At 35.0% G+C, this 16,597-nt stretch overlaps 1 protein-coding gene across 1 annotated transcript in view; it reads left to right on the top strand.

Moving 5' to 3' along the window:
- The window catches only part of LOC145979638 (clavesin-1-like), a 102,284-nt gene that overhangs the window by 53,358 nt on the left and 32,329 nt on the right, over positions 1–16,597 (top strand). The window contains exons 3-5 of the mRNA XM_083112603.1: positions 622–762; positions 8,513–8,604; positions 10,388–10,538. Of these exons, the coding sequence (XP_082968729.1) occupies positions 622–762; positions 8,513–8,604; positions 10,388–10,538 (384 nt within the window). The remainder of the gene's footprint in view (positions 1–621; positions 763–8,512; positions 8,605–10,387; positions 10,539–16,597) is intronic.

Below are 16,597 nucleotides of genomic sequence, written 5' to 3'. Positions count from 1 at the left end.
TGTTTCACATTAATATAACTTGCACATCCAAATGAATTTATGTGAGCATAAAGTCATTGATATTGCCTCCACAATGGTCGACCTCCACGGCTACGCTACGCTACAAAGCCAGGGGTCCCGGGTTCGAATACCGGCTAGGACATGGATGTTTGCGTTTGTCCGTTATGAGAATTACGGAGAATACAGTAAAAATGGATATGTGTGAAAGTTGAGAAAATGGTGAATGAAAAGGGATACTACGACGCGTGGGTAAAACATAGGTGATAGAGAGAAACTGAGAATATTGATTAAAAAGTAATGTGAGAAAACAGAAAAGAGAATGGAATGGGAAACTATCGCTTAGAGGTTTTACCTTTTTCAATAAAAATTGTGTAGTGGTAACTTCGTCGCCTTGCAATCAAGGGGTTCGGGTCCCACTGCAGCTCCTGTCCCAGATAGCCTTTCTGTGCATAAAGTGTTCTTAAAAGGAAATTGAAGCTCAAGTAGTTTTCATCAAATTTTACCAAAATTAACAAATGTTTTATTTTATGTACGTATTTAATTTATTTACTTTTAATTACATTTACAGTTTCCGTTGTTATATACTTTGTATATTACCGAACTGATTTTTATTCCTTACAGGTCTTGCAATGGACAGGATCTTTTCTCTTCCTTCTTCCTCCTCGAGAGACCCCGAATGGCGAACAAAGGCCAAGGACGGAATCGGAGAAACCGAAGAAGCGATGAACAGGAGTATTGTTGCTCTCAGGAACATGATATTAGGTGAGATTAAGATATACAGTGAAATCGTCGAAGTAACAGTAAATTAGACCTCAAGAAACTTTACGTTTACAATGATTTGAATTTGTAATTTTGTTATTCGGCGTCGCTTTTCTGCTGCAATCGCGACGATGAGAATGAGTGATTGTCAGATGAAATTGATGAAGGGACGTTCACAAAGTACGTGCATGCCGAGGCCACTACTCAAACTCGGGAAGTTCGATGGCCTTCCACTTAGCAGTTGTGTGCCCAAGATAAGTCTCATATCTAATGTCGAGTTTTGTAGAGGACTTTTAAATTAAATACATTTCTCATAATACAAACCAGGGTGTGAAAAATCATTATTTTGGTTTTAAAAAATAATTTTTGTTGAATTTCTTTCATTTAAATCGACTTTTTTTGTTATGTTTTACGTTAAAATGGCTTGTTTGATTTTTGGCACTATATATATAGATATATGTTTTTATAGAAAGGATTTTCCTAGTTAACGACCCTGAAAAGTATTTGAACAGTTTGATTAAAGCAATAAAAATATACGTATATATATTTTCTTCTGTTTTTAATACTGCCCCTACTATTGGGTTGTTTGTTGATTGTTTTAAAGAAATTAATAATAATTTGAGTAACTATTCTTCCAGTGAAAATAAAACATTCTGGATGTACTATATATATATATATGTAACTTAAAATATTAGCTTATATATTTTTATAGTCTTTGTAGCTGAAATTTATAGTTTTTTTAATGATAGTTTGAGAAATATCAACTGCCGTGTTTATTTATAGTTTAGTGATATTGACACTATTTATTGTTTAACATGATTTATAGTTTGTATATTTATCTACACAAAATGTTTGCTTTTTTTGCCTATAAAAAATATTGAATTTTAAATCAAGATAAAATGTGTTTACATTTCCTTTCGTATGAGCGTCACCCCATAAGTATATATATATATATATATATATATATATATATATATATATATATATATATTATTTTCCTTAATTTTCCTATCTCAGAGCCTAATACAATCTATTAAATAATTTCAAGATTAATGAACTTTCACGAAAAGCGATTCTGATATCTACAAAGTCCTTATGTACATTATTCAATAAATTATTTACTAAAAGTGATTTAATTTAAATCAGTGATTTTTTTAAAAAAAATCAAAATCACCTGATTTAAATCTTGTTTTAAATCGCGATCTATATGAACCTGATTTAAATCAATACACTTCGATTCAAACGAATTTCCTTCTTCTTATTCTTCATAATGTCTTCTATTAGAGCAGTTTTGAAATGTGTTATCTAGTTTATAATTGTAATACTTGCAGCAAATGATTACCTACGTAAGAGGATAATTATTGTCCTAAATTAGGAGCTCAGAATTTATTGTTTGTTATAAATTCGATTACAGATTAGTCACGTAAATGTTTGGTGTGTCTTAGATGTTGCTGTGAATGCGTGCAATAATAAAGGAACCGTTTACTAAACATGATGGATATGAAGTGGATAGTTTGCAACGTGTGTTCCCAAGTTGCTGGTGGAACATCAGATTGAAAATAAGAATCAGGTTGTCAGAGGTATATGTGAGGTTGTAATGGACCTACTATATTGCAAACACAGATTCCTTTAGAACTTTTCGATTGCATTGCAATGACAATCCATTATCATAATCTACACTCTAGCGTAAGGGGCACCAGAAATGTTATAAATATCCAAGGGTTATCACAATTTCGATTGTTGAAATGTAACTCTGAAACATTTTAATTATAAACAATGTAATGGTCGGATTTGTAAGTAGGGGAGTCCCGGTCAAACAGAATAACTCGGGTAAAGAGAATACTTAATTTATCTTGCTATATTGGACATCTTCTGCTGCTATATCCCAAGCAGAAACATCTGCTGGAAATTAATTGGCGCATCGTTGCTTCTGAGACGACAGACCAGCGTGTGTTTGAAGAAAATATACTGCTCCATTCTTTCTTTCTTTCTTTTTTACTTTCTTCCTACTTTATTTCTTTCTTTCTCTTCTTTCTTTCTTACTTTTCTTCTTTCTTTCTTTAATTATTTCTTTTTTCCCCTTTCCTTCTTTCTTCTTTCCTTCCTTCTTCTTTCCTTCTTTCTTCTTCCCTATTTCCTTCTGTCTCTCTCTCTCTCTCTCTTTTCTTAGAATTTTCCAAAGAGAGGCAAACGTGCATACAACACACATTTTTTTTAAAAAAATAAATTGGTTATTAGATAATAGTATAGTAGTTCATAGACAGCACAATTACTTTCAAAGTACCATAGTAAGTAAATATATTGTTGAGGATTACATAAGCATATCCTCATTTGAAATGTTGAAATGTGTTCTGCGGGCAAAGCGGATAGGTTGAAGTGGATAAGCAGTCCGCTTTGTCCGCTTAGTTTTATTTGGAGTATGTAAGTTACATAATTCTATGTACTTTACATTGCCCTGTATTATAATACAGGACAATTTACAGTATAGACAAGTGTTATCAAACCGTGAGACGCGCCTTCCTGGTGAGGCTCCGAAGTTTCTCTAGGTAGGCGAGAGAACTTTATAAAAACTATTTCTTTTTTCTGAAAATTCAAAATTTGTTTATCAAAAATATATCAATCTTTTCATCATTCGTAGCCAGGAAAGCTTTCGTTGCTTGCCCATCGGCAATGTCATCTCGCGTGTTTTTGAACTGATATAGGAACTGCACTCGCAACTTGTAGAAGAAAACTTCATTAATAGTGTCATTGTACAGAAATCGGAATACCTTTCCGATATTTTCCACACATTAAATGATCTGAATGTACCTCTACAAGATAGAAGGGTACAATCGTGCACCTTTCAGACAAGTTGGCAGCCTTTAAAAGGAACTTGCTGTTTTCTAAGACAAAGATTAATAATGAAATCATTGGTGATTGCTTTCGTGCATTGAGCGCATTGTTACAAACAGTTCTATAATTAAATGAAGAAATACAATCATTTATGCACGGCTGTTTTTAACATATGTAATCTAGATTTTCTTACCTTTTTATCTCATGAATATGGATGAATGAAATGACAGCAGCTTAATAAAAGAAAAAAAAGGAAAGACAATCTACAATACCTGTATTAATCATACACCTTATGTTCATTATTTGTATATATACCAACAGTAAACAAACACATGAAGATATCTTATGTGATTGTCACATGTATTTATCTATTATTCTTCTTATTGAGGTGAGACGCGTGCAGCTAATAGTTTGGAAACTCTTGGTATAGACTATACGTATTATTCGTATTCGTATTCGTATTATTCATTGCAAACATATTAGGATCTTTCTCATACTGAAGAGGATATTCCATGTGGTTTGCGGTGGTGGATTTCTTTACATTGGCTAAAATATGACGGTGAAACGTATATTGCGACTGCATTTTTGTTTTCCGCAACTATCGTACAATAATTTCTGCCGATTAGTACAGTATCCATTCATAATATTATTGTCCAACTTTACATTAATTGAACTAATTATAAGCCATTGCAATTAAACTACAATAAACCAGTTGTACTGGTATTAAATACCAGTTACGAATGTTGTGATTTATTTTCAGATACTTCATTTTCATGAGACGAGGACCGTAGAAGAAAAATAGTCTCAAAAACCTTGAAAAATATCATTGGAGGAAATAAAATCTTCTACTATAAATTGAGTGGCTAAAAAGTATGGATTTGTACTGATCTAACGTGCTGTAAATGGTCATAATTTCACTAATTACCTTCTCACATAGTTCGTTAACATAATGCTGTGTGTTGTTTCGATGTCAATTGCTACTAAATTAAAATTAGAATTTCTTTATTCATGGGCGAAGTTCAGCCTGTGGCTGCTCTACCATTTAACCCGCAAAATCTAGTACACTAAAACAAACAGAATACAATTACTACTATAACATAAAAATTCCATTACATTTTCACTTCTAACTATTTCAGTAATGAACACACTAAAAAGATAAAAACAATTTTTCTCATTCACACACATCAAAATGTTCATCTTGGGTTCAAATCTGCTCATTTTGTGTTTTGATTTCAACGTAAGCATGCTGAATCTAGTCATGTGTACTGAGGCTCTGTCCTTGCTCATGTAGAAGTACTTTTGTTACTGCCCTTTTAAAGCTGTTGTATGTCGCACACGAGGTAGCATCTGGTGGCAGCGCATTCCAACAATATGCAGAAGCAGCTTTGAAGGATGACAGGAATATGGATTTTGAGAATCTGTCCAGATTAAGTTTCTTAGAGTGTCGAGTCGTGTAGTTGTGTATGTCGTATCTAAATTGGAGTCTGTCGTATAAATATGTCGGTGTTTTTGTTTGCAGAATTTTGAATATGATACAGGCCAGATGTAGTTTTCTGCGTCGTGTCATATTCAGCCAATTAACGTCATTTAAGTAAGGCAGTATGTGATCCCTTCGTTTCAAGCTAAATGCAAAACGTATACAAGAATTCTGTACTTTTTGTGCAATTTTAGCTTTCTTTTTTGTTAGATTAACACCGTAAACAACGTCACAGTAATCGAAAATGGGAAGAACGAGAGCTTGAATAAGACGCAATTTAACATCAGTCGAAAGTAAATGCTATGATTTATAGAGTGATCTAAGTATACCATAAGCTTTTGAACTCTGAGACGTTACGTGGTTTTGGCAGTCAAGTTTCCGATTAAATATCACACCTAAGTTCTTAACAGTTGTGCAGTGTGGGACCCTCACATCATTAATATTAATTGATAACCCATTTATTTGAATTTTATTTAAGGCAGCGCTAGAACCAATTAATGTAAAGCAGCATTTACAGGGGTTAATTACAAGACCATTACGTTTACACTATTTATAAATAGCATCAAGGTCACGGTTAAGGAGACCAATTGCTGGTTTTGCATTTTTGGGGTCTACTGGCATCATCAGCTGCGTGTCATCTGCATAACAATGAGGTACACTGTGTCGTACATTTAGGGGTAGGTCGGCGGTGCTGAGGGATATAGAAAAGGGCCTAGCATACTTCCTTGCGCAACCCCTGAGGGTATCGTAATGGGAGTCGATATAGCTCCCGAGGGAAGCGTCACCGATTGCACTTGCCCAGTAAGGTAAGACTGGAACCATTTTATTGCTCCCGGCGAAAAACCGTAGTAACACATTGTCGAAAGGAGTAGCTGATGAGATACAAGATTAAACGCCTTGGACAAGTCAAGCAACACCAAGACTGCAGCCTTACTTTCGTTTAGTGTTCGTAAAATGTCGTCCGTTACTTTCATGAGCGCCGTTGCGGTGCTGTGGGAAGATCGGAAACCAGACTGTACTGCAGGCAATATTTGATTTTTGGTAACGAAACTTTCTATCTGCTTGTACACTGCTTTCTCGATAACTTTTGATAAGACAGGTAATATACTAATTGGTCGTAAGTCGTTCATGTCGGTCACGTGTCGTTTCTTCGGCAAGGGCAGGATTCTAGCCTCCTTCCATGCAAGGGGAAAGGTGTTCTCATCTAACGAGAAATTTATCAAGTGAGTCAGAGGTGAAAGAATGTGTGGAAGAATTAGCTTTATCATTTTTAGGTTTATGCCGTCTGTGCCACAGGAATTGGAACGGATTTTGGACACGAGTTGTGCAATTTCTACTTCTTTGACGGGTCGAAAGAATAAGGTGTCGCCGTTTTCAGTAAATGTAGTTGTAAGGAAGCGTTCGCACTCTTCGAGGATGAGATCGGTTTCTTGGTTAGAGGGACTGGCGCTGTCAATAAAGTGGGTGTTTAACAGATGCGGATCATTTAAAAAGTGTGGGACACTCGGCTCCACCTTTCCGTAATTACCACATTTCTTTATCTCTTTCCACACTAATTTTGAATCATGGACGTTTCTATTGATGTGGAACGAGAGGTAGGCTTTCTTCTCCTGTCTTATAACCGACGTGGTGAAATTCCGCAGTTCTTTATAATAATCCCAATGTGACTGATTGTTCGTCAGTTTATATTTTCTGAGAGCATTATCTCTAAGTTTCATTAATAGTTTGGTATTGTCGGTTATCCACGGTACTTTTTCTTGGTTATTCGTGCAGTACGTATAGGGGCATGCTTATCGAAAATAGTCTTAACACCATTATTAAGAAAGTTTACTTTTTTGTCAATACTCTCGAAATGCTTTATATTGTCCCAGTGAAAATGTTTAGCGTCCGTTTCAAAACTCTCCATATCGAACGATGAGTAGTTTCTGTACGAAATTATTTTGAAACGTTTGTCGGGTTTCTCAAGAAGGACCGTGATGTAAGCCAAACAATGGTCTGAATTGCTGATCGGCACCGTTACGTCAGCGGAGTGTACAATGGATGGATCATCTACAATGATGACGTCCACTAATGTTTTAGAGGTTCTTGTGATTCTAGTGAAAACTAAATTGAATTGTGAAAGTTGTGTAAGGTTATTCACTTTCCCTGTCTGAGTACTTAGGCAAAGCAGATACATAGTACACTTTTCTTCATAAAATCAAAACATTATCAGGAATTATGGGAAACTTTTATTTTATTTTATGTGGACAAGAGTTGACTCAACAAAAAATATAGCCTGGCATTGTTTTCCCTTAGCTTATTCGCTTTGGTACGACGATATTTGGTACACAGATTATCTTTGCTCCAAAACCAACATAAGTGAAAGGATTTTGTTGAAACATGATTATCACGTATTATGTGAGGGTTGTTCAAAAAGTGATTTTTCAAAAACAGGCAATTTTGAAACTCGCATGTCTCGGGAACGAATAAAGATATAAAAGCATGCTTGAGCTCATTGCAAATAGGAAAGACAGTCACATATTATGGTATAATCCAAAGTTCAAATTCAGTAATATTTAAATACTATGTTCAAATATTGAAATTTCAAATTTGAACAGCTCAAAACAGATTCCATCGAATTTAGGTTATTTTTGGATATTATAAAGTGCCATCATTCCTCGTTAGGCGGATAAAATCTTTAAAAAAATGGTAAAGTGTTCCCCTGTGCTTAGCACCACGCCATGAAGGTATCTATCTCCACATAACGAAGTAAGATGAGATTGAAATTTCTCCTGCACCAGAAATTACTGAATTGTATTGGGCCTATTTTGAGACGGTTAATATGTGAAAGTATGTATAAACTTACTGTAGAATGACATGGTGATCACAAGAAAAATATAACACTCTTTGAATAGTTCGTATGAACATTCTTGGAAATTTGACCTAGAAAATTGAAAAGCATATGAAGCTCCCGCGGAGTGAGAGATAATCAGAAAAGATAATAGAATTTGTGTTCACTTCTTCATCTCCAGTTAATAAAATCTCTGGCATTACTAAACCTGAAGGTGTATATCGGCAGCAACAAATATTTTCCATTTGTGTCTATTGTGGGCAAGACAAATCCGATCATAATAGTCCTTAACAATTTCCATCACGTTACTTGGTTTTCAGTTGCTCTTCAACAACAAGCAAAATAATAGACAGTCGCTTCAATGTCCTCCTTGAACTTCATCCTGCAAACCGTAATGGTAGTTTTCAGCTCGAAACGATTGAAACATGGCCACTGGCTATGGTAATACACTTGGAATTAAATAAAAATTAATATTGAACATCCATAAAGACGAATAATAATAATAATAATAATGTAGTAATTATATCATTACAAAACATAAAATTATATTTTCCAACACTGTAAATATACACATTACAAAATTATCTAACAGTTGATACGGATTTTTGTTTCAGAAACTAAAGACCTGAGGTGCAGAACAGACGACAATTACATTCTCAGGTACCTCAGGCACTTCCACTACGACAGTGAGAAGGCTTATAAAATGGTAAGTTGTGGGAAGGAACCAGTACGTCTACATATTTTATAGTAGGTAAATTGGTTTTTTAAAAATATTTACTGTTCTGCACAAATTGTGCGAAACGAAGGAAATTCACTACTTGAATCACTTTGAAGTAATCAACAGATTATACCCTTGCTGTTACACCATTTTAGAAGAACTTTAGGCTGCAATTAGGCATCATTCTACAGCCTACATCTATATACACATATTTTCCCTTTTCAAAATTTTATTTCTCTTGTTCAGAGTTAATATCATTGCATTTAAAATATTTTATATAATCAAACAATGAAAAATATCACATCCCTCCCTACAGTGTTACTTGTGAACATTCATTTACTTTTACATCGTTGCCTGAGACCCTGAGTTCGATACCCTGTGGAGGAACATAGTTGTTCGGATTTCATTTTAATATGTAAGTCAGGTCCCGATTAACCTGGTGCATAAAATGAACTTAATACAATAACACACAACTAACTTATGTCTTTTAGTAGAGAGACACGAATCAACCACACATTTACAAATTCGGCTTCAACTAAATGATCCTCAAATTGTTCGTATGAATAAAATTGCAATTCCTATAATTTCCTAAGTCTATACATATTCAATTATAAATAACATAAAGTTCTAATGATTAGGTAAAATATCTGCATTAGAACAAATCTGAAAGTTTTGTTTGAGACAATTGGCAGTCACATTACAGATGTTACAAATCTCTCTTCATATGCATTGGAGATTTGGATAAAGTGCATGATCTGAACTTTGTGACCTCCCCTACTTTTAAGTGGATTTGAAAAATTTGTTCGTCTTACCAGCTCCCAGTAGATGTGCAATATCTAAGGGTTATGGGTTTCTGTATAGCCAGTCAACGACAGATAATAGACTAAATTCAATACTTTATTCCAATCAACCCTCTACGAGCAATAGCTATGTTAATTTTCTATGTAGATGTGTTTATTCACAAATTCAATATATGTGTACATTCAGTAGTTCTGGAGATTTAAGATGAAACGATATACAGTGTAATGATTCACTGCGTTTCACGTTTTCCAATTGGTCTACGGAGAAGCTCAGTGCAGATCTAGGATTATAAACTAGGCTGGAATTTCTAATACTTCAATGCTTGGTATACTCTGAAATTGAAAGAATTGGAACTCTGGAAAGCTGTAGCACTGGAACTTTCTGGTTCTGAATTATCAAACCATTCAAACTTAAGGCACACTGGTATTATATCTAAAATATAACGTAATAAGTTTCTTTCCTTTAAGATAGACACAAAGAAATAGTAGATAGAACATTTATTGGAACTTAAAATTTCAAAGCAAAGACGATCACAATAAAAGTGATTTAATTATGATAAACGATTGAAAAGTTGGCTATATTTTGATTCTTCTCTTGCTGTGAATGGAGAAAGGTCCTTCGAAAGTTTTCGCAAGATCATACTCAAAGAAATTATAAACATGACTGGAGAGAACTTATAATTTGTGGACAATAAGTGTTGTTGCTTTTTAATTGTGATAGATGAACATATACCAACATAAAATATAATTAGGCTACATAGTGTTCTGGATAATTTTCTTTCGTTCGCACTTACGACATCAGTAATTATTGCGAAAGTTCATTGTAGGAGATCTTAAAATTGAAATTTCTTGTTGCTTGATATACAGGACATCGAAAAGCTTTTATTAAATTAATATATTAACATATAAAACTCGTCCATTCGCTTTGTACTGTACATTGCTTGTGTAACAGTGCTTAATTTCCTTTCCAGCTGATCAAACGCTACAAGCATAAGTTGGTGGATGGCAGTTGGTACATCAAGGACCCTAAGTCTGACCTCGAGTGGGGTATAAAAGCGAAACACATTGGCATCCTGGAGGAAAGAGACCAAGTCGGAAGAACTGTGCTATTTGGAACCCTAGGTTTGTTAGAATTCTAGTAACTTACATTGGAATCCGTGTTACAAAATGAAATATTAATATGTAGATTTAATTTCTGAAAAGAAGAAATGGTTTATTAATGTCATTAAAACTATCTGAGAGTAAATTCGCCGTTGAGTGCTGTGATCTTTTCTATTCTCGTATTAACTTAATATATGGGCTGTGGGCGAGTCTACGATCGGGACAATTTAAGGTCCGAACTCTGTAACAATAGTTACTACACTTGTGGAGTAATTCTGAAAATTGTTGCATATTCTAGATATATATCCCTTATCTTCCTCCAATTATAATGAAAAATTGTTTAAAGAAATACATTAAAAATACAGGACTAGTCTAAAAGAAATAGACACTTTCAAAGTTTTACAGAAAGAAGAGTTTTAATAATAGGGCTGAAATACTTACATGGTTTGTAGAGTACGTCCTGAAGTTTACATTGGTTAGTTACAAAGTTCTTCTCTCCCAGGACTTTTCCACTTTCACAGACAACCAGTTTCCTTAAATTCTTCGCTCCAATCGTATATTGACTGCCTTGTGGGTGGTTGTTTGCCATACCGTGTTATAAAACGACGTGACACGATAGTAACAGAATTTGTTTTTGCAAATTCAATCACACAGGAAAACCTTCTCCATCTGCCTGCGGCCATGCTGTTCGACTTACTTCAAGGGTACTTGCGTGATGTTGACGTCACGAAGACAAACGAATGGCAGAGGTCGTAAACTTGAAGACTTTCTCTATATAACGATACTAAATACTTTCTGATGCAAGAAAGAAAAATTTCAATTATAAAGCGTTTAAACTGTCCATTTATTTTAGGCTAGCCCTGTTTACCCATGGATTTTGTCCTCAGCATGAATGTCCCTTGCTTCGCGTATTAAAGTTTAAGTGCAATTTCCCCTAAATGTTACGTCTTATTTATGGAACTATTTTTTGGAAAAAATAAGTATGATAACTCATAATAACACGAAAAGGAGAAGAAAAAACGCAATAGAATAGGGATGTTAGGAAATCTTGTCCCCTAGATCCTATGCCATCAGCCAAAATGCCAAATTTTAATTTGAGTTTTGAAAGGTAGGAATATTATTTTTCATTATAGCAATGGTACAGTCACGGAAACTTCTGGGTTGTAACGACCCTATTGAAGAAGCACTGAAGGAAGCCCTCGATGTCTGACCACCAAGCGCCTTGTGAGTAGACAACCCAACCAACATTGCAACTCAGCGGCTTGTATACAAATCACGGGTAAATTGAGCAGTGATGCCAAGAAGAAATACGAGACGAAGATTGTCGGAAGAAGTGTTCTCGACATGGAATAATATTCGGTCCGCGTTACATTCCTTTATTTAATGTTGTTTGGGAACGAACCTGACGGACTGGGTTTATATTTTCACTCCTTGCATTACACTAAGTTCAATATTTTACAATTATATTAATGCTTTGAACGAAAATAATACCTAGAATAACATCCAACACACGTTCACACCACTCTTGTCACACACATGCACGTGAAAACACACAGACAAAGCTAAGTTTTTTTTTGTTTTTTTTTTAGCAGTGAAAAAGTATATTATATTGTTTTCTGGGCATTTTGACGAAAGGATACACATCAAATTTATAATTTTAATCTATCGTTTCATTCTTCAAATAGGTTCTCTTTCACAAGGGATATGGAGATTCTCTTTCTTGGCGAAGAATATCTTCTCAATGGTTCTGTAGCTACGATTCTTCATATCTACTCACGAAATACCATGAATCTAACCAAAGCACACAGATATAGTTAGAACAAAAACATACCTCGCATCGAAGGTTTCAGGCTCGAGTTCTGGATTTTTTGCGAGGGGGATTATTCCTGGATGTCTATTTATCATCCTCGTCTGAATAACATTATCACTATTCCCGTGATTAACCTAGGGCGAGACCAAAGCTACTCAAATGACAAAAGTACAGAAAATGCGATACACACCTGCCAAGCCATGTTATACTTTGGGAATTAACAATCTGAAAATAAACTTTCGGTTTAGTCGACTACTTGCAAAAACTTTTCGTGTTGTCTCGCTTGGAGTGTTGGATATTGTGTCGGACTAGCATGCGGGAAACCTGAGTTCGAGTCCACCGGAAAGTAACATTTTTTGTCTAATTTCATCCAATCTTATTTATACGACTGAGGTTTCTGCAAAACCTTTTGAATTACATGCCACGTCGTATGTCGGTAATCTGAAAGCAGAGAAGATGAACATTTCTTGTTCCGAAGCGACGATGTATTTGTGTATATGTTGAAAAATCACAGTTATTAGCGAAATGCATGCAGCCATGTTATCATTGAGGTCGTTTCCTAGTTGTCAGCGCTAATATGGCAGTAGTTACATTCTGTCAACACACCAACTTTCACGTTCTCCGTAAAATGATTACCTTTCCACGTTTCAAAATCGTGAGTGGTCTAAAGTAAATACTTTGATATTTGTGTTTGGATGTTCGAATCCAAAGTAATACGATTTTTTCCCCAGTAAATGACTTTAAAACCATTAATAACTATTTTTGCAATGTGATATTGATATCATATATTGAAAGAATAAAAATGTGGAATTTCAATTAAAACAACTTTTAAATGATCATACCCTGATGTGAAGCGTAAGATGCACGTTAACAAGTCCTAAATGTTGCATTGATTGATTGATTGATTGATTGAATTAATGCGTTAAGTCCACTTTATGCACAGTAAGGCTAATCGGGACTGGACCTACATTTTAAAGTTGGATCCGAACCAGTATGTGCCTCCACCGGGTATCAAAAGTTGCATTGAAAACTGCAGAGAACAATGACTGACTTATGAACAGTGAAAGGTTTATCTATGCTTCAATGGGTTTTTAGTTATTACTATAAATAAACAAGATAGAAGAACACAGGTTGGTTTGATGGACTAAATTGGAAACTAAAAGTTTTAATTAAAGAAACAAAACACGTTCACGATTTAAAATATGGCATTCAATTTCTGGCACATTCCACCAACTGAAAGAGTATTTTCAAAATTAATAATATATGGATAACCAACAAATCCAAAATTGACGTTGAACCCGTAAAGCACTTGATAATCACAGAAATGTAATTTTACTTGAGCATGCCTTAATTTTGTGTTTTGATTGTGGAAATAATTTGTTGCAAGGAGCAGTAGTATGTTTTAGAGAGTGTTTATAATCTCTTGTGTACTGCATGAGAATACTGAAGTTACTTTTAGTTTCCTAATAAAAAAGAAATATTCATTGTAATCTTTAAAAAGGAAAACCCTTGTTTAGTTGCAGATATTCATGATATAAGATCAACTGCAAAACAAGTTACCAAATTAACAAATATTTCTCTTACATGTTTGTGGTATGTGCTTGTGTGCTTTAAACAGGACGATGAAGGAAGCAGATATAAAATGTAGAAAATTACTGTTCTGGAGTACCCTGTCCAGCTTTTGTCAAAAAAACCTGGTCAGCATACTGAACAATGCCATCACATGAGATACGACTTCAATAATAAGATGCGTTTCTGTGGCCAAATAACTCCAAAAAAGGTAATAAAATTGTCAGTGTGAGGAGGCGGAGAAATAATTGCCTCCTATCTTACAATATACTCTGTATGTCTAGTGTGGTTTGCCTGTCCCAAAATATGTAAGCTGAAGACAAACCTCTGTCGGTTGTAACGCGTGGAACGATTCCTTCCAGCTTAAAAAATCACAAGAAATACATTCGTTCGCTTCAGTGTCCTGGTGTGAATGCACAAGGTAATGTTCGACTGATAAGCAGATACCACGTAAATCCGCGGCCAACCGTCAGGACCGCAGAGAACCTTCTTTGCGAGGTTCCTTCGCATTCTTGATAAAGCGCATGCTCCGTATGGTCCTGGCACGTTTTGCATAACTAGGTAACTTGCAGTGAGTTTGGACTCGGGATATTTTTTGAGCTCAGAGAAAAGTAATGATATGCAGAAAAACATTTTTTCTCTATGTTTCGATTGTGTGCTCAAATGTCGCAGTAAACATAAGTACGTGACAAACAACAACAATTACATTAACCAGTCATTTCCGAGAAAAAAGCGCATCAAAGATTAGAAATTTAGCAAGCGTTACTCATGAGACGAATATATTTTCCGTCTGTCAGAAGGGTCGGTGGTGTGGTGATAGTGTGTTAGCTTGACACCTAGAAGGTACTGGGTTCGATTCCCGTTTGATTGCATCCAGTTTCTTAACTCGAGCAACTATTTATTTCATTTTATTTATTGCGCACATTCTTATTTTTTTGCAGAGCAAATTGTTGAATTTTGAATTGAATTTTGTTTTCCAAACTTTTACGACAATTACTTGTATATCTGGATCATTTTCTCGAAAGAAATGTATACCTTTGCCAGGCATAACATTTTTTGAATAAAACACGTGGACAATTTAATATGTAAATGTTTGTAAAATTATGCGAAAAATGGAAAATTATCGTCATAAATCATTTTCATAAATAAAATTGAAAACGGTAAAATAGAGATTTCTACAGAAAAAATAAAGTAACATTTCACCTTTATGTAAATAATTTATTAAATAGAATGCAAAAATGAATTACTCGAGTTATTTAAAAAATGTACAGTAGAACGGGAATCGAACCCAAAACCTTCAGGACGTGAAACGTATTCGCTACAACGGGGCCACTTTACCGCTTGAATGTCATACAATAGCTTCGCCTCATCAAGGCACTTGGAAAGCATTGAAACCTTCAAGCGCTTTTCTCGGATTTTTTTCTTCTATTAAGTCTACTTTATGCACAGTAAGAAAGCTAATACTGAACTGTACCTACAGTTTAAACTGGGATCCCAAGCGCTTGCGTCTAAACCAGGTATCAAACTTTTCCTCGGAAATTGTTGGGTAGCGTGCGGTATTATCAATACTCGTTTCGAGCATGGATGTTTGGTTTGTCCCATAGAGAATAAAGAGAACATAGATAAAATTGACATGTGTGACAACTGAGAAAAATGTGAAAAACTGGGGATACTGACTAGTAGGTTGATTCCTTCAATTTAATAATAAAAAACTACAGGGTACCCTACCACTATAAAAGGACCCGTTCTTACATGAAATCAACAAATATTCGCAGTTTGTGACTTGTGTGCCTTTTCCTGAAAAAACTTAGATATTTTATTTTAGTTTAAAATTTTAGTTCATCATTAGTCCTCTCTTGTTAGTTCCAACCCAGTTCTTGCTGATGAAAGCTCTGCAATCTAACCAACACACTATCTATAACACTACGTTTTCTTTTCTCCAGCCAGTCTGTTTCCTTCCTCAACGCAAATGCATCTTAATTTTACTGATAATTGTTTCATAGTCTATTGATAGAAACCACGTATGTCAAAAATAGACGCATTCTTTCTGTGAAATATCCCATGTTTCGCACATCATGCTTCTCCGTTTACTGTTATTTGGAAGTTAAAACTTATCTTTGTCTGTGTGTTTTCACGTGCGTGTGTGTGACAAGAGTGGTGTGTAGGTGTGTTGGATGTTGTTCTAGGTATTATTTTCGTTCAAAGCATTAGTATAATTGTAAAATATAGAACTTAGTGTAATGCAAGGAGTGAAAATATAAACCCAGTCCGTCAGGTTCGTTCCCAAACATCATTAAATAAAGGAACGTAACGGGGACCGAGTATTATTCCATGTCGAGAACACGAGACATTACGATCGACAATCTTCATCTCGTATTTCTCTTTGACATCACTACTCAATTTACAGAGATGTATACCCGTGACTTGTATACAAGCCGCACAATTGCAATGTTGGTTGGGTTGTCTACTCACAAGGCGCTTGGTGGTCAGACATCGAGGGTTTGCTTCAGTGCTTCTTCAATAGGGTCGTTACAACCCAGAAGTGTCCATGACTGTACATATGGTAATACTTTTTCAAGGTACAGCGAGTGACAATGTGCTGTGGAGGTATCTTTTGTTACAAATGGGATTAAAAATACTTTTCTTCTGAGAGCAAGTTCATTGCATTACGGTTGTCGTAAACATGATCTAAGTATAATTA

This window comes from Lepisma saccharinum, chromosome 26 (assembly GCF_977018435.1).
Source record: "Lepisma saccharinum chromosome 26, izLepSacc3.1, whole genome shotgun sequence".
Classification (NCBI taxonomy): Eukaryota; Metazoa; Arthropoda; class Insecta; order Zygentoma; family Lepismatidae; genus Lepisma; species Lepisma saccharinum.
The sequence above is the reverse complement of the archived record's forward strand: the minus strand, read 5'-3'. Positions and strand labels throughout refer to the sequence as shown.